This window comes from Leptosomus discolor, chromosome 1 (genome assembly GCF_034619465.1).
Source record: "Leptosomus discolor isolate bLepDis1 chromosome 1, bLepDis1.hap2, whole genome shotgun sequence".
In the NCBI taxonomy this organism is placed as follows: domain Eukaryota; kingdom Metazoa; phylum Chordata; class Aves; order Leptosomiformes; family Leptosomidae; genus Leptosomus; species Leptosomus discolor.
Genome location: NC_141391.1, coordinates 79,950,034 through 79,975,305, shown reverse-complemented (window position 1 = coordinate 79,975,305; position 25,272 = coordinate 79,950,034). Strand labels below are relative to the sequence as shown.

The 25,272-nt window shown below is 38.2% G+C and overlaps 1 protein-coding gene across 1 annotated transcript in view; it reads right to left on the bottom strand.

Moving 5' to 3' along the window:
* Window positions 1–25,272, bottom strand: part of STS (steroid sulfatase) — a 95,771-nt gene that overhangs the window by 58,962 nt on the left and 11,537 nt on the right. The window contains exon 5 of the mRNA XM_086481655.1: window positions 17,239–17,375. Coding sequence (XP_086337781.1) covers window positions 17,239–17,375 — 137 coding nt within the window. The remainder of the gene's footprint in view (window positions 1–17,238; window positions 17,376–25,272) is intronic.

Sequence of the window (25,272 nt, the reverse complement as noted above, 5' to 3'; positions counted from 1 at the left end):
TAATACTGGTAGAAATGCCATCACAGCAGCACTTTGCCCATAACACCATGCTAAGATGTTCAAACTTTGTCCTGTAGAATGTGCTGTGATGGATACAAAGGAACCTACATCATGTTTCACTCTGTTCTGAATCACATCTTTGTATTTTGCTGGAAACTTTGGCCCCACTCAGAACTTCATGAGACAAATGGGACATTTCAGCCCATTTTCAGCTCCACAGACATCATCCTTACCTTTGGCTTTGGTTTTCCCTCTACTTTCTTGCTAATGGGCATTTGACACCTGTATGGTTTTGCTCTTTGTCTGCAAGCTTCTGGTAGTCACCTCTGCTTTCCTCCTCTCCTTTGCCTGCTATTGCTAGCCACATACTAAGCACTGTCTTGCACATATTAGAAAGGTGGAGCATTTGTCTACTATCTTTCTGACATTATGGTTAAACTTTGAAATTAAGAATACACTTCTATTACATGGTTTTCATTTTTTTCCCCTTTTCATTAAAAATAAATTGACAAAAATACAGATTGTTTGGAAGGCTGTGATGCCTATTTTTTTTAAAGAATCACAACCTTTTCATACAGCACCCATAGCTGCTGACTTCAAGTCAGCCCAGTTCCAGTGACTTCGGTGCAGTTACATCATCCTATGCAAACAGAAGACCTATCCCAGCACGGTTAAAAAAGAACAGATATTTATCAGGGTATTTTTGATCTTGCTTAGTCGAGTGACTGCTTTCTCCTCTTCCAACCAAGTCCCTAAAAAACGCCTCTTTTTAAAAGCAAAAGTAGTTTGAGGGACCTGGTTATCGGCCAACTAGAAACACTTCTACATTGCTACATAAAGATCCTGATCTTCTTAATTTAATCTCATTCTCTTTGGATTTAGGAAGATACCTTCTTAAACTCTTAGGGAAGAATAACTAATACATGAGTTTCATGGAACTGAGAAACCTTTATATAGAAAAAGAAAATTTAAATTAAATATAAAAGTTCTGTTAGCTCATCTAAAAAGAGACACTTTCCAAAAGGAGGTGTAATATTAAAGTGTGTCAAACTGATATCAACCCTTTTTATCTCACTTGTACGACACTTCTGTTCCTCCTTCTTAATACCTAGTCTTTCCAGAACTGCTTAAATAACGATGTTGCAATAAGCTATTATCAATAGGGACTCATCATCGTAGGAGATGCCAAGTAATGAAAAGCAGCCAAGTGAAGGGAAAAAATAGTGTGATCTCCTGTGACAATCCATTGGGAAGAACTAGCAAAGAATAACAGCAAATAAAAACAAAACAAAACAAAACAAAACAAAACAAATTATCTGCTTGTGGCATATGAGGAGCTGACAAGAAAGGAAGGCCAAATTTGACTCTTAGATGAAAGTGCACCTCTCACATCAGGAAGGCAAAAATTTATTCAAAGGAAGATAAAACTAGTATTGCAGATGTGGAAATACATTAAAATTATCCTGACTACTGAGTTCGCTGGAGCTGTTCATTTCAATATGGGAGAGACAAACCTAGTACTAAGGCTCTGGTTTTGGACCACTGCATCATAACCAAATTTCTATATGTATACTACTGGATGGGCCAAGATCTCTTTTGATATCTAGGGAAAGAAAAGGATCTATCAAAAGAGAAAGAAGTCTCATCTTCAAAGATGGTAACAGACCTACCACAGACATTTTGTTAAAATCCATTTCCTGTCTGCTACTGAAGTAGCTCAATGATGTATGAAAGAGCTTTATAAACAGAACAGGCCTACTTTCAAACATTGGTTACCAAAGTTTCTGATATTCTTTAGGTATTGTATTCTATTTTTTTATCCCTTGTTTCTGTTTTAAAGAAAATGCTATTTAGTGTTTAACACGCATAACAAACTTTTGTATACATTCATTAAAGGTTTTTTATCAAACCAAGTTGTCAGCAAGAAATCGAATCACAGACCTCCTTAGCTGACAAAAGAAATTCTAACTTCAGGTTTACAAAACCAGATCTAAGGAGTCCCAGAATTTTACAAAATGATCATCTGAAAAAATGTAATGACAATGGCTTTATTATACTTTTCGTCACTACACATGATTAAATTTTTCTGAAAGTTTTGGTATGATGTGATGGTTTTAAAAAGATCATAGAATCACGGAATCACAGAATGTTAGGGGTTGGAAGGGACCTCAAAAGTTCACCTAGTCCAACCTCCCTGCCAGAGCAGGACCACCTGGAGTAGATCACACAGGAATGCATCCAGGCGGGTTTTGAATGTCTCCAGAGAAGGAGACTCCACAACCCCCCTGGGCAGCCTGTTCCAGTGCTCTGTCACCCTCAGAGTAAAGAAGTTTTTCCTCATGTTAATGTGGAACCTCCTATGCTCCAGCTTGCATTATAGAACTACAGAATGGTTTGGGTTGAAAAGGACCTTCAAAGATCATTTAGTCCAACCTTCCTGCCATGGGAAGGGACACCTGTCACTAGGTCAGGTTGCTCAAGGCCCCATCCAACCCATCCTTGAACACTGCCAATGATGGGGCACCCACAACTTCTCTGAGCAACCTGGCCCAGGGTCTCACCACCTGCATCGTAAAAAATTTCTTCCTTATGTCCAATCCAAACCTACCTTTTTGTTGTTTAAAATGGTTGCCCTTTGTCCTGTCCATACAGGCCCTGGTAACAAGTCTCCCCATATTTCTTATAAGCCCCCTTTATATATTGGAAGGCCGCTATAAGGTCTCCCTGGAGCCTCCTCTTCCCCACGCTGAACCACCCCAACTCTCTCAGCCTGTCGTCATAGGGGAGGTACTCCAGCCCCCTGATCAACTTCATGGCCCTACTCTGGACTCACTCCAACAGGTCCATGTCCATCTTATGCTGGGAGCCCCAGAGCTGGACACAGCACTGCAGGTGGGGTCTGACTAGAGTGGAGTAGAGGGGCAGAATCACCTCCCTCGACCTGCTGGCCACGCTTCTTTTGATGCAGCCCAGGATGCGACTGGCTCTCTGGGCTGCAAGCGCACATTGCTGGGTCATGTCCAGCTTTTCATCCATCAAATTGAACAGGTAAACTATGTCTGTTTGAATTATAAATAAAGAAAAAAATGTATTAATTTATTACTTGCGTAATGTGTGCTCTGCTGCTTTGTGTACTCTGTACTCTGGATTAGAACTACTTTGATATCTTTCATGCAGCCATATACTATACGCACAGCTATACTTTTCACACTGACAAAAATAGTATCTTCCATGACTTTGCTAGAAATGCTAAGACACCCTGAGCTACTAATTTATTTCAAACATCTGGCACTAAGTTACCTTTGGGTTTGCAGAAAGATAAAATCCATACTGCTTTTCTGGGCTAGGCCATTCTCTAAGATTAAAACACATTTACACTTGTATTATTTCTTGTTTCCCTACTTTGTTTTTAAATTCTAGTTTCATTCAGAAATGGAAGTAAAATCAATTTCTAACCCACAAATATCTCATCCATTGAAACACAAGAGGCTAAAGAGCCTAAATTGTTTATGCTCATAACACAGAAATAGCAGCAGTACTTTAAAACCATCTAAACTGTAGTACCTAAGGGTCAAGTTAATCACACATCATTTTGGGCAAACTAAGGGTGACATTATACATGAATCCATCTAGTAGTTTGCTAAAAGGGCACTTGCTGAAAAAGGATGCTGCTCCTCTTTCTCCTCCTTTCTGCTTTCCCTGGAAGCTGGTTAGGAAAAAGGAGGGAAGGGAGGGAAGGGTGCTCTGCCACTCCTCTTGTGGTAGCAGCAAGCTGAAAGACCCACTGAAGCCGTGGAATATAACTTTATGCTGGTCTAAGGTAGGGATTTGATTATCCTGGAGTCTCTCTTTCATCATGACAAGCAAGCAGCTCAGCCCTTAGGGGTCAGGTGTTCCTTCAGATATTGGACTTACTATGGTAACATAAAATCTGATGGGTGTTCTCAGGGTTACTACAGTGTGCTCTTTGTGAGGAAATGTTATAAAGAAACTTCCGTGTGTGTAGGGAGAGGGAATGATTTAAAAAGAGAAGTGTGCATATAAAATACAAGAACTAAGCCAAAAGAAAGAGAAAACAAAAAGAAAGCATTCAAAATAGTAAAAAATACCCTGAATACACTAAATGAAATATGCAAAAATCCCCCAAACCAGTAAAATTAAAAAAATAACAGGTAGGAAAGCATAATAAAGATTCAGTATCAGTTTTTCTTAAACAGCACTCTTAATTGAAACATAAATGCCTTATTTTACAACCAAATAGTGAGTAAAAAGCTGGAGAAGAGCAGTTATCACTTTACCAGCCTGCCTTTCACTAATCACAGCAGCACTACTCAAACCTTAAAAATTTCATTATTTATCTCATTATTATACTTAATTATTATACAGAAAATGATAAAAAGCTTTCTGTAATGCAAAATATACAACTGGTTTCTAGAAGAACAATGATCTTTAGTAGTATTGCTAGCCTGCCTATTTTATAGCGTGGTTGTTTTAGCAGTCAAAGGTACCATTGCAAAAAACCCAGTCATAGTCAATAAAAAGGCAGTTCTGCCAACCTCATCAATAAGAGCTCATTACCACCTGGAATTTGAGCCTTGTGATTCAGCAGTGTGAAATTTCTGCGCAGCAATTCACTAATAGGAATCAGCCTGCCACTGAACAATAGTTTACAACACAAAATTGATATTGCCATAAGCTTTATTGTATGATTACTATTTTCATTGAGAATTAGTTCCCCTCTTAACAGTATGGTCTCAAAATAATTAACATTCATTTCAAAAGAAGCATGAAAAAGTTCCATGTCTCTCTCCATGAAACAGCAGGGATGATTTTTAAAGAACCCCTAGGATTCTCAGTATCATCACTGAAACTGAAATGCACATGGTCAGTTTTAGTTTTTTTCTACAGCTAAATGAGACGCAGCCAGCTATGAACAAATGGTAAAAGGCTGGAAGACATTTCCTGAATCATCACAGAAACTGTTCATATCATTATAGTTCATATGTTGGTGATAATACTTAATTATCCTTAAAAAGTACCACTTAATCCCGAAGACCAGAAGAAAACCGGAGTTCCTGAGTTCAGGTGCACATTCTAAACACTTCCCACCTCCAACACGTATCAACACCTGGAAGGATAAGTGGCTTGTTTTCACCCCTTCCCCATTCCCATGTCAGCTGAATTAAAGTTCTAATGCTTTACTATAGATCCAGAGCTGGATTAGTGGGTGACTGGCAGAAAAGCTATACCACAGTAGGTAAATCTGAACATCATCTCTGTGCCTTCGTTTTTCTTCTGGGAAACAGATTAATGAGATTCCCCTGTCTTACAAAGACTTCGTGAAAATGCTTATTTGCGAATCTGTTATATAGACTAGCAAAGTAGTGCCACAGAAAAAATGAGAAATGTCAAAGAATTCTGTCTTCAAAACAGAACTTCACTAGTGCATGTTAAATAAAACATGAGATTTCGTATTTAACAATGAGGAATATACCTACTGTTGAGTAGCTGCTCATTAAGAAGGCACTCTGTGATGAGAAGACAGGGTTCCAACAGGAAAAGAAATGGCATGTAAACATATGCTTAAAAACTGTACCATAAGACACAAGCATAGTAAGATTTATTTTTCTTGTCTTTGAGTACTTGGCTTCATAGGCTTACAATGTTCACTTGTGCCTTCTCTGTGTTCATATGAATTCAAGGACTGCAGTTACATTAAGGTAACTGGGTAATCCACTACAGAATTATCTGAAGGTACAAGGATGGGTTGTGGGTGGGAAGGTTTACATGCCCAGATTAAAAATCCTTAACATCTTTAGTTTCTCTGCTCCTTTGTTTCCTGTTCAGGCTTCTTTCATAGAGTTATAACTTCTACCAGCAACATCCATTACCTACTGGCTTAGTTGCATCCTTTATTAAAACTATGATTACAAACTCTATAAATACCTAGACAGATATTGCTTTCAGTGTCCAAGTGTTCAAGAAAAAGGATGGCAAAAACATGTTCATAAGTCAGTGCTGAAGGTTTCAGGTTCACAACAGGGACGCTTTCGCCAAAGTGAGTAAAGTCTGTGATCCTGATCCCTTGTTCTGGGTGACTGACTTACTAAATTCCTGTAGAGTTTCTTTGGGAAAGGGGAAATATAATTCCTCTTATCAGCTTCACTAAAACATCTGTGCTAAAAAGGCTGCTATGCAGAGGCACTCCACCAGCAAAATCTTTAGTAGCTTCCTTTAAACTGCTTTCCCAGTCTATCCTTTGGAGATTATCTACAATTTGCATAAAGTTAGTCCCATTCGGTTTCTGTGTCACAACCTTCATCCAAGTATACACAGAAATCATTGTATTCCTGCAGGTCAATTTTGGCTTAAATCATCACTGTGTTCTTAATCCCACTGATAATGACTTTCCACACCCACCTCAAGCAAGGAGCAAAATCCAAGCATACAATTTATACGAGAAATTAAACGTTAGGGGCAAAGGTTAGACAGAAGGTTGGTAGCACATTTCATTACAGAACTTCCTATCCTCATTGCTTGGAGAGTCGTTGGGATTCTCTTATCTCTAGCTTATCTAAAACAAGTTTTAAGCTCTCTCCTACTAATGCAAATTAGCTTGTCTCAAGAGCAATGTTAATTTTTTCACAGATTAGTGCACTTTGATCACATTAGATGTCATTTCACTGTTTTTGTATTAGACCAAATTTTCAGAGGTTCATAACTAATAGGAAGCCTTTAAAATTTTGAAAGTTACACTATTACTTTTTTGTAAAGTAAAATGCACAATGCACTAATATGTCTTGTGCTGACAATTTAACTCCTGCAACATCAGATGAGAACGAAATCTGTTCAGCAGCTGGCAGCAAATTTTGGGTAACACAACACTACTACCACAAGCTGTATTACATTGAAGTTCTCCATCATGAAGTGCGTGTTACTAAGACATTATTTAAACTTGACTGATTAAAAAAATGCTATAGGAATGGCTGCTTAACATGTGCTTTGTAATCTTGTAAATAATGTTCTAAGAAGGAGCTTTACCATGTACAAAGATGTAATATAGAAAAAGGAAATTGTACTTAAGGAGGATTAGGTAGCTCAGGAGGCTTATCACATTGCAAATGGGAGTTTTTCATCACTTAGTCACCTCTAAAATTCAGTCCCATTCAGTAGTGACTGAAAGTCATTGCTGCTTAGTGACATATGAAATTAGTTTGGGTTTTAGCCCAGACATTAACTGGAAAGCATCCACATCATAAAAGGCAGAACCACAAATGTCTTTAATCTGCACCCTTACTGATGATTTTCCCAGATCTGACCTAAAGAGTAAATGTGCTTCGAGAGCTCAACTACTTTGCTGAAGAAACAGTCTTTTAATGTTAGGATGATAGAACAGGCTGGGAAAATGCTGTTCTAGTCACAGAGTACCTGTATTGGTTGAATACCAGCTTCTTCAGAATGCTGGCTGAACATCTTTCATGATAGCAAGAGCAGCTTAAAAATAAACTGTCTAGACTTGAGACGTATACTAGTATAAATTCAGGAAAACAAGGTCAAGGAATGCACCATTAGCACCAGGCATCACTCTCCAGATTTTAGTTCTACCTTTAAGTTTTCAGGCTTAGCTAAGTTTATGCCACATTCATAATAGCTGAACAAAATGATCTGAGCCTGATTATCCTCCGCTTCTGATAATGTGGCATCATTCTGCTTTGCTTATCTTTTAAATCAACTTTGCATTGTTACAAATAACTACATCAGTTGAAAAGCCATGATAAATTAGGCTTATCTCTGTGTACAAAAGCTTTTTTTAAAAAAATAAATAAATAATTGAGGATAGTTCATCCATTTTTTTCTCAAAGCAATAGGAATTAACTTTTTCCCCTTTCATATTATTAATGATTATTTTTACTTTTAGCATACTTCAGAATTGTCAGAAGATTTGTGGTACATTTTTAGATTGATCCTAACAGAGCAGGATCCTAAAGAGAGGTTGAAAGCATAGAAACACTGTAAAGTGAAATAAAGATGTAAGAATCATCAATGACCTGGATGAAGGGACAGAGTGCACCCTCAGCTGATGTTACTGAACTAGGAGGAGTGGCTGACACGCCAAAAGGCTGTGCTGCCATTCAGCGAGACCTTGACAGGCTGGAGAGCTGGGCAGAGAGGAACCTAATGAAGTTCAACAAGGGCAAGTGTAGGGTCCTGCACTTGGGGAGGAATAACCCCATGCACCAGTAGAGTTTGGGGGTTGACCTGCTGGAGAGCAGCTCTGCAGAGAAGGACCTGGGAGTCCTGGTGGACAGCAAGTGGACCATGAGCCAGCCATACGTCTTTGTGGCCAAGAAGGCCAATGGTATCCCAGGGTGCATTAAGAAGAGTGTGGCCATCAGGTCGAGGGAGGTTCCCTTCCCCCTCTACTCTGCCCTGGTGAGGCCACATCTGGAGTGCTGTGACCAGTTCTGCGCTCCCCAGTTCAAGAGAGACAAGGAACTACTAGAGAGAGTCCAGTGGAGGGCTACGAAGATGATGAGGGGGCTGGAGATTCTCTTTGGTGAGGAAAGGCTGAGAGACCTGGGGCTCTTTACTCTGGAGAAGAGAAGACTGAGAGGGGTCCTTATTAATGCTTATAAATAATTAAAGGGAGGGTGTCAAGAGGATGGGGCCAGGCTCTTTTCAGTGGTGCTCAGCGACAGGACAAGGGGCAACGGGCACAAACTGAAGCACAGGAAGTTCCACCTGATCATGAGGAAAAACTTCTTTACTCTGAGGGTGACAGAGCACTGGAACAGGCTGCCCAGGGGGGTTGTGGAGTCTCAATCTCTGGAGATATTCAAAACCCACCTGGACGCAGTCCTGTGCAACCTGCTGTAGGTGAACCTGCTCTGGCAGGTGGGTTGGACTAGATGATCTCCAGAGGTCCCTTCCAACCTCTACCATTCTGTGATTCTGTGGTTCTGTGAATTCACAATAACAGCCACTAACAATTATATGTTAGAGAAGACATAGATTTTAAATGAAACTTACCAATACTATGCTGTTTCCCAGAAGGGGGGTAGTTAATGTGCAATATAGGAAAGAATATTATGTCACCCAAAAGCCGAAAACCATATAGGAATATAATTTTAGGACAGAATAACTTGAAATAAATATTTAAATTATACTTTTATTACTTTTAATTAAAAATAGTAAGTTAAGTTTAAAAGCTTACAGGCTTGTAAGTTTAAAATAATTACTTTAAAATGAGAAAGAAAATGCTTTTACTAAGAAATTGAAGACAGATCACATGCTATTATGAAGGCATATAAAAACTGAAAAATTGGGGAACTGTAACATGCTTCAGAACCTCAAGAATTCTTTGGCTATAACCTTTAGACCCTTTTGGTTTTGTGAATGCTTTAGACTACGATACCTTCATCAGAGGAAGAATTTTACTAAAAGTCTTGTGGGAATAGTTCAGTTTTCTGTCTCCTGAATATTTTACAATTTTGAAAAGTAGCTTTCATTTTGTTTCTGAAAACATTATTTTAATCTATTACTAAAGCAGTAGTACACCTATTACTAAAACAGAGAAAAAAGCCACAGAGGTCAATACAAATGATTTATATTAAATTGGAATGGTTTCCACTTAGACCCTTGATTTATATCACTCCAGAGTTGAACAGAAGTAGAAGGCAGAATCAGTCACATACATTGCATAGTATCTATTTAAACATGCACACATTCATATAAGCACACAAGGCATATAAGCATTTAGTTTTTATCTCACATTTAGGCATCGCAGGAATTAAGAGCCATGGCAAAATATTGCGCACATGTATTGATATAATCTCTTTTACAACATTGGGAAATCTAATTATGGTACAAGTATATTAGATGTTTCCACAAAGTCTGGAGCTTTTGCCCTTCCCTTCCTCTTTGAAAGCACTGTGTGAAGATAGACATTTATAGACAATTCTTAACCATGACAAGAGCTGAATCAAAGGAAAACAGTGTGAAAAGAAGTCTGATTTTCAGTTAGTCCTACTAGATTGTACCCTAGCTGGCCTTTCTCAATGAAGTATACTTTACCTCTGCCTTGCTGTATTTCTTTATAGGCCACATACTGCCCCAGATAGTTGTGTAGCAGAGTATCACAAACACTTTGACAAGTCATAAATGTTCCTCAGGTAAGGCTCAATTCATTCAGATATCCAAGGTTTTAATTACATAAGTACTTTCAGTTAAAAAACGGTTAGGCACTGCATTTCCTCATAAAGAAAACCTATTTAAGATATCATTAGCATCCTCAAAATTCGTCATCACTGTAGTAACACAGAATCACAGAATGATTTGGGTTGAAAAGGACCTTCAAAGATCGTCTAGTTCAACCTTCCTGCCATGGGAAGGGACATCTGTCACTAGGTCAGGTTGCTCAAAGCCCCATCCAATCCCACCTTGAACACTGCCAATGACGGGGCATCCACAACTTCTCTGAGCAACCTGGTCCAGTGTCTCAGTGCCCTCATTGTAAACAATTTTTTTCCTAGTAGCTAAAATCAACCTACGCTCTTTCAGTTTAAAACCATTGCCCCTTCTCCTGTCAGGCCCAGGTAAAAAAAATATATCTCTGTCTTTTTACAAGCCCACTTCTTATATTGAAAGCCTGCAATAAGGTCTCCCCAGACCCTTCTCTTCTCCAGGCTAAACAACACCAACTCTCTCAGCCTTTCTTCAGAGGAGAATTGCTCCAGCCCTCTGACAAGTTTTGTGGCCCTCCTCTGGACCCATGAAAGACATGGGCTGGGGACCCCAGAGCTGGATGCAGGACTCAGATGGGGTGTCACAAGAAAGGAGGAGAGTATCATGAGAGTATCTTGCTTCTGTTTGCTTCAGTCACAAGTGGACTGACTTCTAAAGGTTATGTCTGATTTTGTTTCAAAGTGTGAATTGACTTCAATGAAAACTTTTTTTCTTTTCTTCAGCATCTTACAGGATCATTGCATGGTTAAGGTTGGAAGGGACATCTGGAGGTCACCTTGTCCAACCCACCCCCTCCGCTCAAGCACGGCCACTTGGAGCCCAGGACCATGTTCAGATGGGTTTTGAATATCTCCAAGAAGGCAGACTTCACCACCTCTCCGGGCAATCTGTGCCAGTGCTTGGTCACCCTCACAGTGAAAAAGTCTTTCCTGATGTTCAGAGGGAACCTCCTGTGTTTCAGTTTGTGCCCATTGATTATTGTCACTGGGCACCAATGAGAAGAGCTGGCCTCATTGTTTTTACACTCTCCCTTCAATTATTTCTGTATATCAATATGATTCTCCCTTCTCTTCTCCAGGTTGAACAGAGCTCTAGTCCCAGCTGTCTCAGCCTCTCCTCATAGGAGAGATGCTCCAGTCCCTCAATCATCTTTGTGACCCTTTGCTGGATGCTGTCCAGTAGCTCCATACCCCTCTTGTACTGGGGAGATACAGAGCTACTCTCTTCATATCAATCTACCAAACCTTTTCAGATACTTCAAACACAAGTTAAATGTAAGATGCACCGGGATTTATTTCCACTCCTTTTCCTCTAATGAACTAAGAACGGACAATGGTAGTATTTTCCTGCCATAACTTGATCCTAAGAAAGGTCAAAAGCTCATGGCAGAGAGTTAGTTAAGTTTTTTTCAGCTTGCAGGGCATTCACATAATAAACATACCCAGAGAGCACCCTTTCTACAGTTACCTAGCTTGTGCTAGAGTACAACTTCTGAGACTTTTACACTTAAGCCATTCAGCTGTGATTGTTCCACACAGGATTAAGAACTGATATGCAGTTTTGCTACTGTTAATAGAACAACAAACAACCATTTGCAAAAGTGGTGTTGAATTAGTGTGTTTTCACACAGATCGCACGCAAGTCTACAGGGGGCTCCAAAACTCTTTGCAGTGATCTGTTTTGGACTAAATTAGTGAAATGCAATTTACATCAAAAACAATTTCTGAACATATCCATTTCTTTTCCTATACTCAATCAGGAATGAAGGAATGAGGGAAGGAAAGGGAGGAAGGAAGAAAAGGATAATATTGCACTCATTCATTCATCATTTCTTTTTCCATTTTTAGACTGTAAGATTATTTCATCTGCTCTCATATGAATTATAATTAATAGCATTAATGAGGTGCTTAGCCTACACTGAAAGAAAATTAATGTTATTAGCCAGAGAATAACTCTCTAAGGCATGTCACATGCAGTGACACTATAACTGAATGCTTTAAACATTGAATTCTGTTATATACACATCAGTATGCAAAAGCAGTAGACATACATGGTCCCAAAGCTTATCCAGAGACTTTGTATTTTGTATTTTTGATATGGGCTGTAATCATACTCTTCAGTATTGGTTTAACAAGTCATAAACATGAAATATTCAAAGGATTATTTTATTCATGTGTCTTACAGGTTTTTCTCCTCCTAGCATGGAGATTGCCTTATAATTGAATTATTGTTCAATTGGGAAATTGATTCTCAATAAATAAACAAATGAAAATAGAATTGTCTTTTATTTAGAATTCTCAGTCTGAGTGGATTTCTCTGTCTTACTAGAAAAGCTATTGCTTTTTCTTTGCAAATGGCAGCTAAAGTCTTCTTTCTGATTCCAGCTGATGTCTCAAATCAGGAACAACATTTCATCTGCATTTCATGGTCTTACAACTTTTTCATCACTGGTACCTGACAGTCCTAACTTCCACCTCTACTCGTAACTTCTCTTCTACTCTTTTTTTTGTTTTTTAGTCATCCACAGTGGTTTTCCACAACATTTCCCAGTCAGCAGATAATACATTGTAAGTTTCTTTTAGAACTGAGCTAAAGTTTGTGTTTCTTTTTCTACATTCATCTACACATAAATACTGATTTCTGCCTAATGAATGATAAAACTTCCTTTTGTGGAAAGCTTATAGTTTTTCAGTTTTTCCAGAAAATTTTGTTTGACTTTTCCATTGTAACATCTTCACAAGCATTCCAAGAAAATACTGGTTACTGACATCAGCAGTACATTGAATAAATCTGCTTTGTCTAACATGGTTGATGCATTAAGACTGGAATTTTCAGTGGAGGTTAATGGAAATAAGTATTCCCTTCAAATGAAAAAAAAAAGAAAAAAGAAAAAAAAAAGCTTTATTATTCCTTCAGACTCCTTTGGAAATGCCAGCCCTAACTTTTTTTTCATCATTCTAACAATGGAGGAAAAAATAACAGAGGAACTAAGCACATTTTCTGCCTCCTGGAGCAAATATGCAATCTGCCAACACAGGAGTCTTTCAAGACATAATCAAAACCAAGTAACCAGACTCCCACCTGAAACAAAATTTGATGCTTTTATACTAGTAATTGACAGACAAGGATCTGTTTCCTGATTAAGCTAGCTCCACTACCTTGGTGCTCTTGTAATGAATTGTAAAGGGCAATACATGAGGAAAATCACGTATCTCCTTTGAGTTTGTTCGAAATTCCTATGTTATCACCAATAAATATGTACCTCTGATTTATCTCAAGCTTTTTTAATAATATGCTTCTATCCTACAGTTTAGTTTGTTTGACACATCTCCTAAGAGCCTGCGGTCATTCTGGAAGACAGCTGTAGTTTTCAATCTGTTGCCACCTCTGCATCATTAAATAGCCTGAAACAGCAGCATGTCAGCTACCTTGGTTTCCAACTTGCTGTTTAAACCCCAGAGCTACTCTCCTGAAGGCGGCAGCAAAACATAATGGCAGCATCAAATGACCAGTTAGGCTGGAATAAACTAATTATCATGGAACATTAAAAGGAATAGTAAAATCAAACATAGACAGTAAGACCACCCAATGTTCAGTAGCATGCTACAATGTGGAAGCAAACAGAAGTGACGACATATGCACACTTTTATCCAATGTAAGTACTTGATTGGCCACTGACAGAAGTAATAAAGATTCAGGGTTTAATATAACTGGAATGAAAGTCACTGTCTCTTCACAAAACCTGATCTACAAAAGAGGTTTTCTTCTGTTATCTCCCTCATTGAAAACCCTTTCTGAGTGTATCACAGTTTCTCACAAGGGTTTTCCCCATTTTTGCAAATACTGCACTAAATACACTACAAATCACTAAATGTGCTGGGCTGCCTTTTGTCTCGTAACTTCTGCAACTCGAATTCTTGATGCAAAATATGCAAAGAAATATACAGGATGTTTAACTGCACATGCTTTCATAGTTTAAAAATATATATGCACCAAAGCTGAGCATCTGTTTATAGCAACTTAATAAGGAAGCAACACTTTCTTGAAGAAAGCAACATTTTCTTGAAGAAAGCCAATTTGCACTGAGCTGTACTGTGAACAGAATCAACTTGGGGTATATGGGAAGCAGGAATGTAGGCTCATCTTTAGCTCATAATACTGCTGTTTTCCCATATGATTATTTTCAAATATAAACTGCTCTTTTCACAGGTGATTATCTCCAGAATCAGAGTCACTTCAATACATCCAGAGATACGGGAAGCCTGCTGAAACATGTAATGATCAACTGCTCACCATCCTCAGAGAAAATGGAAGGCTCTGAAGGACAAATTGTTTGGGTTTGACTATTCTTCATGAACAGAAGCAGACCTCATCTGAGTGATTTCACTAAGTCAGAGAACTCACTAAAATAATTAGCAAATTACTTTTGCCAACAGTGCATATTGTAGTCACTTTATTTGAAAATATTTTTATATCAATATCACATGGTCACTTTTTGAACTATCGTATTGTTTTATGAGGACAACCTGCAGAGTCCAGACAGCACCCAGAAGCTCATGGGGTTGGATTTAACCACTCTACTTCAAACGTCCACAGTTATGGACCATGTGATGTGTCTCAGCTCAGCCTGAGGCCTTTCAGTTCCTGCCTGAGCCATGTTGGAGGTGTGTCTGTCCCTGTCCCTGTCTCCTGGATGGGCCTAGCACCTGCACTGCAGAGAGCTGCTCTCCTGGATGGAGCCCTCAGACCTAAGTCATAGCTTGTCATGCAGAACTCTAGGCATAATATGACTATTCTCTTCTGTTCTGTTCTCTTCTGCTCCCTGCGCTCACCATGAGTGGAATAACGATGAGACTGTTATTTGCCTGAAATGCCAGGGGTTTTCAGCTTCAAAAACTTTCAAGGACACATAACACAAAGGTTACTAGTGGAAACAGGATATTATTTTTATTTTTATTTTTCTGAATCAGTTTGAGAGACAATGCTCACAAGCATTAACACAAGGCACATGTGTAGCCAGAAGCAGGCTGATGCGTTCTTCAGTTTAGCTTGAAAAATCATCCCTGGCAGTCTGGCAAAGGCAGGTCCCAGAGCTACAGAAAGTGGCAGTAGGAGTAGAGGCCAAGCAGTCCCTGTTGCCTGAAGAGTGAGAATGTGAAGAATGAAGATGAGGACCAACTACACACAGAAAAAGAGGTGCGTGGTACTGTGGGATATTTTCCAAAGTATGACATGTAGCGATGACAAGCATCCTTTTTGCGTTCCAGCACTTGTTCCACTACTGCGCTTCTTGACCAGTGATGCATGAAAAGCACTCTCATGCCTGCCCTGCACTTGTATTGCACACAGGGAGAGCTGAAAGGTGGCAGCTCCTGATGGGGCAGCAAGCCTGGTGCCCTTCCAAGCACAGGCTGTTTTGCACAAGCAAGAACCCCTGGGGAAATGGAGCCAAGAGAAGAGCAGAGCTCGCTCCTGCTCCAAGCTCGCAATGGGCAAGAGAGCCCGAGAGCGCCAGGGCACGCGTGGCACCTTGGAGGTGCAAGAGCAGCAGGCCAGGATCTAGCCGAAAGGGCCCAGAGGAGCCCTGACAAGGGGCTGTACTCAGTGGTACAGAGGAAAAGAAGCAACCCGTAGTGGCCATCCTGGAGGCCCACTCTGGGACTCTAGAAAGCTATCTGCCCCGGGTTGCAGGGCACGAGGGCCACCTTCCTGGTGCATGAGCAGCAGGCAGTAACTTAGCCAAAATGCAGCAGAGGAGCCCTGATAGATGGTCATGCTCAGTGCTGCAGAGGAAAGCAAAAACACCCCCGGTACCAGTGCCAATCTGACCCGGGGGAAAATTCCTTCCTGACCACAGAGCTGGCACCGGCTATTCCCTGAGCAATTCAGCAATAGCTTGGGCACCTCCAGGGCTCGGTGGTTCCTCTGATCTCCTGAGGGGCTTGTGTCTGTTCCCTGAAGGCTGAAGCAGGATTTCCATCCATCAGATGGGCTTTGAACGTTGGCCCCGCCAGGAGCTGGCCTTGCAGTGGAAAACCTCCAGCAGCCTTGTCCAGCCTCCGCTCGTTCTCGCTCAGCCCCTGCCAATTCCACAGGCCTCTCAAGGACCTCCTCTGGGATGTCTTGGGGCTGCCCCGAGCCAGCTCTGGCAGTGGGACACAGGAGAACGCTCCCTTTTATCCTGCTGCATTGTGACTGCTGCTTTGCTGGTTGACGGCACTGTGACATGGTGGGGTGACAGGGCTCCCCCATGCACCACCCCGCCTGCCACAGCCCTGTCTGCTGCCCCTCCATCCAGCAACTTTCAGAGGAAGGTCTTTGGGGTGCTGGCCTCCAGGCAGTCCCTTGTGGCCCGTTACAAATTTAAAAAGACAAAGGCTGAGAGGAATGGCATCACTTTCAAGAAAGGCATCAAGGATAAAGGCCAGAGGAAAAGAGTTCCTGAAGTGCCAGGAGAAAGACAGTAAAAGAACACAAAATAATTCGGGGCGTCTTTCCAAGAAGAAGACCTCACCATAGAAAATGTCCCTTGATGCACTGGCAAGAAACGGTGAGGAAACCATGCATGCTCTCTATGTCTCTGCAGAGTTCATGCCAAGGGAATCAAACCCCTTTCTTTTATCTCTGGCATCACACAACCAAAGGAACATTTAGGGTATAAATACCCTTCTTCACACAGTCTGAAGGTACATACCAGTTTTGGCAAGTGACCTGGGAGCACCTCTCTGCTAAGTCCATACAGTATAGACTACCTTCATGGTGAAAGGCGGTGGCAGGAATTTTTAAGACACAACAAATTCGGTCATAAAGTAGATATTGCAAGAGGTCAGATTATTGTGCCTTTTAAATTACTGTTTCTTTTCTCTAAGTATAAAGGACAAGTATGGCAGATAAACTGTAAAAATCCAAATTGCAGAAGTCTGCATTTGGTCAACATGAATGTAAGTGTTCCATGAAACCCCTCTATTGCTGTTAGAAGCACATGTAACATACCTACGCTCCAGTCCATTTCTTCCACTGCATCCCCATACAAACCATGCTTGCTCTTTCCTCTGAATTTTTCTGAAGCATATAGAGCAGTATGGACATGAAGATAAGACAGGACAAGAAGAAATGGTGCATCAGTGTTCCTGGAAAACAAAACAAAACCAAACCAAACACCAAACTCAGTATATTTTATAATAAAATTTCTACAAAGAAATCTGTCAACAGTAAAGTTCAAAAACAAACAAACAAACAAAACCCCAAAACAACCCCCCCTCAAAAAAAAAAAAAAAAGAGGAGAAGAAATACTGTAACTGATTACAGGGTAATCCTGAACACACACAGACACACACAGAGTACAAATGCCATTCTTAACTGTATACTGAATTGAAAGTAAAAATAAACTACAAAATCTAAGTAATTACTGTTTGCTCTATATAATGAAAAAAGACTTGTTTAAAGCCAGGAACCTAGCAGTTTCTGTCTACAAGCACCTCTCTTCATTTCACAAGTACATATGTAAAAGCCCAAATATAATTGCTGTTCAAAAACATACCTTCAGAATTACAGATATACATGAAACATAACTACCTTCCTCACAAGGTCATACGGAAGCTGTTCAACTAGACTATTATGAGGACCAGGGTCAAACACACCATAATATCATTAAGCATGTTAAATCAAATATACTTGTACTTTTCCTCCTTCTTTATCCTGGGCTAAGATACATGAGCATATCTCTTGTAATTTAATGCTTTAATGCTCTGTGTGTGTATGCATGTGATCAGTACATAACACTACAAGTACGCTGTACCAAAGAATAATGTTAAAGTATGTACTGATATAAAGATTTTTCCTCTCACAGTAATGAACAGTCTCCATTGTCTTCAGTCTATTTCCTGAACTGATACAAGAGTGCAATAAATACACTGTCTGTAAATTTTGCTGTTCATGTGATCTGTCAACACGATATTTATGATCAGTTCCAGCAGGCTGTGAAAGCACAGCTCAAGTAAGAACTTTTCCTTATGCATTATTTATAGAACTTTACTTAAAATTGTGCAGTACTAGCCAAATTTACCGCTATACGCTCTAACAGTGTTTGCAGTACATTATGCATATTGTAAATATCAGTTGAATCACAAAAGCACTACCCAGAAAACTTGTCTGGATCTCACCTTAGAGCACGCAGCTAATTACAGAGTAATTTTTTGTTTTATTTACTCTATTTTCCCTTGCCCATCTGTGATGGATAGTACCTATGATCCACACCAACACCAAAGGCAGTTGATTCATCCACCCTTTAAAGATGGGAGGAACAATACAGACATGCACGTACAAATTGTTTCTTTAAAATGAAAAAAAAAATTCTTTAGAACCTGAAAACAAAGTCTTTTACTAAAGGGGATTAATCTGATACCAATACTCTACTGTTAAGGAAAAATAACTAGGTTTAATCTAGTATATTTATAATCCATTTTTCCTCTCTCCTTGGTTGGTTCTGTTTTTACACAAGTTCCATGGTTAAAGCTTTCTTTTCTACTGGCATGTGCAGCAGTACATAAACACAAAATGATAAAATTTTATCCAGTTCACTCACTCAGTAAGTGTGTTTCTGACTGGGATCTTTTCTTCATAAAAAGTTTTTCCTTTTTTTAAAAAAAAATGACAAAAACATAGAACATTTTTCATGTGGAAAACGGGAACAAAATTATTTGAATTCCCTTCAAATATTTGTGCATTTATCCTGTATTATTTTAGTGTTACGAAGTGCAGATTCAAATAAATAAAGAAAAGACAGTATTTTTCATAAAAGATACACTTTCCATGAAGCTGTGTTTGTTGCTATTTGAGTGGCCATACACGTGAGAACCTTTCATTACTGTAGCAACAAATAACATGAGGGTTCTGAGTCAATTAAAAAGACTGAAAATATCAGCACTTCAAGTAAAAAAATATGTATACGTTTAATATTTAACATGAACATTAATGTAATACTGACCTTTCATTAAAGAACATTTCTGCAAGGCAGCTGATTTTTGTTTTACAACTTACATTTTTTACTGCACGGGATTATGTTTGACTTTTTCCTTAAACACAGTTCACTGAATTGAGAGTAATACACAAACTCTATGGTAAAACACTACAAAAATTTACTTCATATTTATAATGGCATAGGCACAATCTACTTTTCATGCAAACTGCCTTGTTCTAATGTCACAGAGATAGTGCGTACTTCTAAATGTATTCCTGTATTGCTAAAAGTGAGTATCAAAGCCTCCACTATAAATGTTATTTTCAAGAGATAACAACTCAGGTATGTTTTGTGTTTTGTTGCTTCTTTTTGAATGGAACTGACATGAAGATCTAACTTTCATGAAGAGTCATCGAATCAATGATTGATATGGAAGGGCACTACATCATTCTTTTCTTTGCAACTCAAATTGACAGGTTCTGATTGACAGCTTGCTGTCAGGCGGAGAAGTGTCTCACCTATTAATATCCTACAAAAGATCACAGGCAGCTATTTATCTCCTGCCAAAACTCTTTGAGGAGAATCATAACTGACTACCTTTACCATGACCTTGAAAATGGAATGACAGTATCAGCTAGTAGGCAGGAGAGAAATTTCACAATAACAACTTAACTCCTGAACCACTTCAGGAAACAGCTCCTTCAAAAAATGTATTGCCACTATGTTTTACACAGTTCAAAGACAGGGAACTTCAGTTTCAAAAGATCTGAAATTCACACACTCAAATATAGTAATTTTTTTATCCTAACATGAAGCACACAGCCTTTTCAATTCACTGAGTAGCCAGAGACATTACACACATCTGACATAAGACATACTTTAATGTGTAACTGTTCTTGAAACCATCTAAAAGCATCACATTGCTGGTGATACCTCTGCATTGAATAGTACTAGGTCTTCTTTTTTAGAGCGAGGAGTCTTTAATTAAGGATTCAGTTCGGGCTTGAGCTGTAAAACACAGCTTTAGAGTAGGTGAGAGAGCAAGTTACAACTAATCTGACTTTGTGCTTCACACATGGGTCTTTTAACTTTTTTCCTGCAATTTTGCTCTAAATGCTTGCCACATTGAAAACTTCTTGGGTAATTTTGTTTGCTTTTCTGTGCACTGATGTTAGTCTAAGACCACTACAACAGAGTAACAGGCAGGGCTCTGAATTTTTTGGCCTGCACTTGTCAAATCAAACTGAGATTTCAAGTATAATTCTGAAAACGAGACGGGAACACACCATGACAGGGATTCATTTTATTTTTTCACAATAAACTCTAAATTAGCCTTTAATATGATGTACAAGTGCAATCTTTCTGAACAACTTTTTTTTTTTTTTTTTTAATGCTAGATGTGAAATTACCCTCACATTCTGTCATAAAGTACGTATTTTTAACCCTTAGACCATTACACCCCCTATAGCAGCGAAGGTACTACAATTCACAGCAGCTGACTACAAAACCAGATATACCTGGCTTTGCCTGAGCTGGGCAAATCCTGTGCTGTATTAAAATTGGGTTAACAGTTGTTTCTGAAATCACCAAAGTCTTAAAAATTCCAGCTAATTCACACCATAAAACCAAAATAGTCTGCAAAGAACTATTTGAAATAGATATAGGGGTAAAATATATTAATTCTAAGGATAAATATCTATGATTTAATAAGACTAATGAATACGTCATTTTCACATTGTCATTTTCACATAGTCACAGTACACCAGAGTCACAGTTAACACGAAAGAAAACAAAAACGCTGAAGTATATATAATATAATATATATACTATATGTAATATAGTATATATAATATAATAATCTGAAGATATATTTCCAGCACTAACACGTAACAGTTTGTTGTCACAGGCAGACACAAACCTAAATTTTCCTTTCCTGTAAATCTGCTTTTACTAAAAACATTCTTATTCAATATTCTCCCCAGTGGATAAATTCATTCAATATTTATTCCCCATAGCTCCCTCCTCTACTTCCAGATTAGATCACCATTTAGATAGTGCTCTTTGTGACATGACTGGCTGAATACACTTCATTAAGCCTTCTTTTCCTGTAGAAAGAAAAGGTAAACCTTGGCTTAGTGATATGAAAGCAGGACTTGGTCCTACAAGTAGGATTTTGCTTTGTTCTGACCGCTAACAGTGCAAAAATCCTTGTTAGCACGAATGAATCCATGAATGAATATTTCTATCTTATTCTTTTAAAAAATTCACTTAAAACATAGATCTCATATTTTCAACATTTTTCAAAATTAGAAAAAAGAACTCCAGACCACTTGGGAGTAACTTATCAAAATCAGAAAAGGTGTTGAAAATGGAACGAGAAAGGGAAACAATATAAAAATATCGAAAATCTGACTCTTCCTAGAAGATATTAAAAGTAGAATGTGTTGCTACTGTATCTGTGTTTGTGAAATGATTCTTCCATGCAAAGAGGCAAGATACTTTTAACGTCTCTCATGCCTATTTCTTCCTTTAAATGCTCATAGTACACAATTCATATATGTTTTTATTTCCTTTCTATATAACCTTTTTTCTTCCCTCCAACATGTACATTCTCACAAGCATGGGGAAAAAAAAAAAGAAATTTCTCATCTACTCCTAATTATAGTCATTACTAAATCCCTCTCCCCCACAAAACTTTGGAGCCCAGTATACAGATTTACTGCTTTTCAGAACTGTTCCATTTACGATGCAGTCTGTCACTCATCAGAGAACTATCTAGGTCCTTAATCATTCTTAAATGACTTAAACCTTCAATTTTCAGATAGCCCTAAAATATATGAATTCACAACTTCATCCTGTTAGCTTTTTGTTCAAAAGAAACAAGCAGAGATCTGAGGAAAACGGATAAAGTGCCAGTAGAATTTTAAGTTACTACCCTTTTTCAATATATGTGCACATATACATCACGTGTATATAAAGATACACAAACTCTTCTCTAGAACTGGTATTTTGCTGTAAACTATAAGGAATATTCACGTAGGATTCACTAAAAAAACTCTCAACTCCAGTACAACATGCCAATGGCCTGATATTAAGATCTAGTGATGTATGGAAAAACTCTAAACCACAGTCTGCTAGAGTAGACGGAAAAAAAATCTGAAAGTGTTGTAACAGTGTTTCAAGGACTGAAATAGAATAGATAAAAGAAAATAAAAAAATTATTAACTGTCATCGCAATTTTTTAATATTATGGCTATGTGGTCTATGACCAAAAAAAATTTGCACAAGAACTGTTCAACTTCATCTTCACCGTAACTTTTGAATGTAAACACATTTGCATGCAAATACTGTTTTACAGAAGTTAGATTTCATTAGGATTTTTTAAAAATATATTATTATTAATTGTGATCACGTATATGAATTTGTCAGAGAGGTATTCTGTATCATAGAGTGATACTTTTGTGGTTTTAATTTCTGATACGTTAGAAACTGGTCTGTGGCATTTTCCAAATTTGGATTGTCTGTGCAGCTGGTCATTAAAGAACAGGCTGAAGATGTGTAAGTGACAACCACATTGAACTTAACATGAAATAATTAGTAACAATTTGACTTTCAAATATACTGTAATGTCTAGGGAGTGTTCTCATAGGTTTACAACATTTATACACACTTGCTCTTGCAAAAAAGTAATTAGAATTAACATACACTGAGCTGACCTGCCCACTTACAATTAGGGTGAGCAACTACATCAGTACTTGTTTTCACACACTGGACCTGACAGTTGTAATTTTATGTATTCTCCAGTGCCATTTCTGAGCACTGAATCTTGTATTTGCTCTCTTTCAATCTACGTAGGAAGAAAAGAAAAGAGTAATACACATACACTAAATTAAGGAAGAACAAATACAATACCACCTCTCCAAAAACCAGACCAAAGTAAGTGTAATAGCACATATATAAGAAATATATAAGAAATTATAAGATTTGAAAAATACAAAATTTAATTATAATATACACAATAAGAAACCGTAAAGCTGACAACATGACTGAGACACAGCTAGAAAAGAGTATAACATCAGAAAGTCCATTGGCTGAACTCTGCAGAACTTATAAAGGTAATATAGGTAATACGTATAATAAGTTTACATACGTAAAACATTTATGTTGTAATTTTTATATAACTGTATATATATTCAGACATATTATAAATAAATATAGCATAAAAGCGCTATATAGGAAGTACAAGTGCTGTTGAAAACTTCATATATTTATTGTAATGATAACTAACCAATTAAAACATGCACGATTTTTAGTTTGATGATAAAATGTATATTAAGAACCACTTAAGGTGAATGACTCTGAATTCTTTAAATTCAGGATTGTTTAAACTCTGGTATACTTGTGCGCAACGATTACTAGACTATAGGACTGAGCTTGCTACTTATGGTATTATCTAAACAAAAGAAGCCTGTATGACAAATCAAGGGTTGAGTCAAACCCATAGCAAAAGGAGGGCTGAAGGAGACTGCTCTCCCTCAAAAGTGGAATGACGAGAACGCTGTAGAGCAACCGTGGCTTCCAAAAACCTGGTGGCCCTTCACTTATGAGTGCTAGATGTCTGACTGCTGCTTCAACCTGGTTGCCTCTTGACAGCCATTTCCCTACAAATCGCTAAAGTCAGTAGAGAAGTCATAAAAGCAACAGTCTACTGGTGCACTGGAGTTGACAGATACGAACTACATAATGTCAGAACCAGTGTGTCAAAGCAAATATTGATTTTGTTGCTCACACTAATAGATGGGACAGATCAGCTCAGTGAATACTAATCTAATTACTCCTATCCCCAGGAGCAAGTTTTATGGTCATATACTTTGCATGTGAATTCACGACAGGGCACAGTTAAGATTGCTCGAATGCCCTAATTGCTTCTCAATACCTTATGTGCTTGGATATTCTGTAATTTAACATTGACTCTGAATTGTCTGGGTTATAATTCTCGCTATAATTGCAGCATTCCTGTAACAAAGTTTATTGCAAATTACGAATATGTGCTATTAACCTTGACTTCAATTTAACATCACTTTTGTCTGGAAACTACACTAAGAACCGGGGCCAAGTGCCTAGCTGATGTAAAGCCACTTACCTCCAGCTGAGTCAACAAAGCAATGCTGACCTAGATGATACATTTTTTGCCAGCTCTAAATACAGACTAAGCTATACAGTCACACTGTGCACATTATGAATATTAATACTGTTAAAAGAATTCCTGTTTTTCTGGTATTGATTTTCAGTCTTGAACTCACCTGTTTTGGGGTTATCATTTTATTGTCATTGCATTGAAATCGATGAAAAATTCAGAGATCTCCAAGACATTATGAATCACTACAGGCACATTACATGTAAATCCCGGAAGAATATGCCAACATATAGTTAATGTACTCATGAGTCTTTCAAAATCACGAAATGCTTGGTCACTAAGCAAACAACCTCTCAACAATTTTCAAAGGTGGATACGCATGTGTGTGTGTGTGTGTTAGTAGTAAACAAAGTAAGAAATCAGTAAGAATGTAGATGAGAAGGCATCTTTATATCTATCACCATTGCCAAGAGGAAATAAAGATGTTTTAGTTTATTTATAAATACTCATGAGAATGTTGATTGCTGGAAAGACTTACTCATTTAAAGAAATTTGATATAATAAACATTTTATTTTGGTATGACGAGTACAGACAGCCACATCAAATATTTGTAATGACAGAAATGATAGAAAAATTGCAGTATGAGATCAAGATTTTAGAAAAACATTTTTCCTTACTAACAGTGTTGATGACTACCGCATGCAGTCATTAAGCCTAGAAAATTTAGCCTCTGATTCTTTGGTGTAAGTTTTCATTCAGCAATGACACCACGTGAACGTATTCACAGTAACTACCTGGTACATACTTTTCAGAAGAGTAATTAAAGGACTTCTTATGTCTTAGAACATGTTTTTACTTTTGATTAACTGTTTTTAAAAAAGGTGCAACCTGTTTCAACAGTGACTGAGAAAACACATTGGCATATTTTTC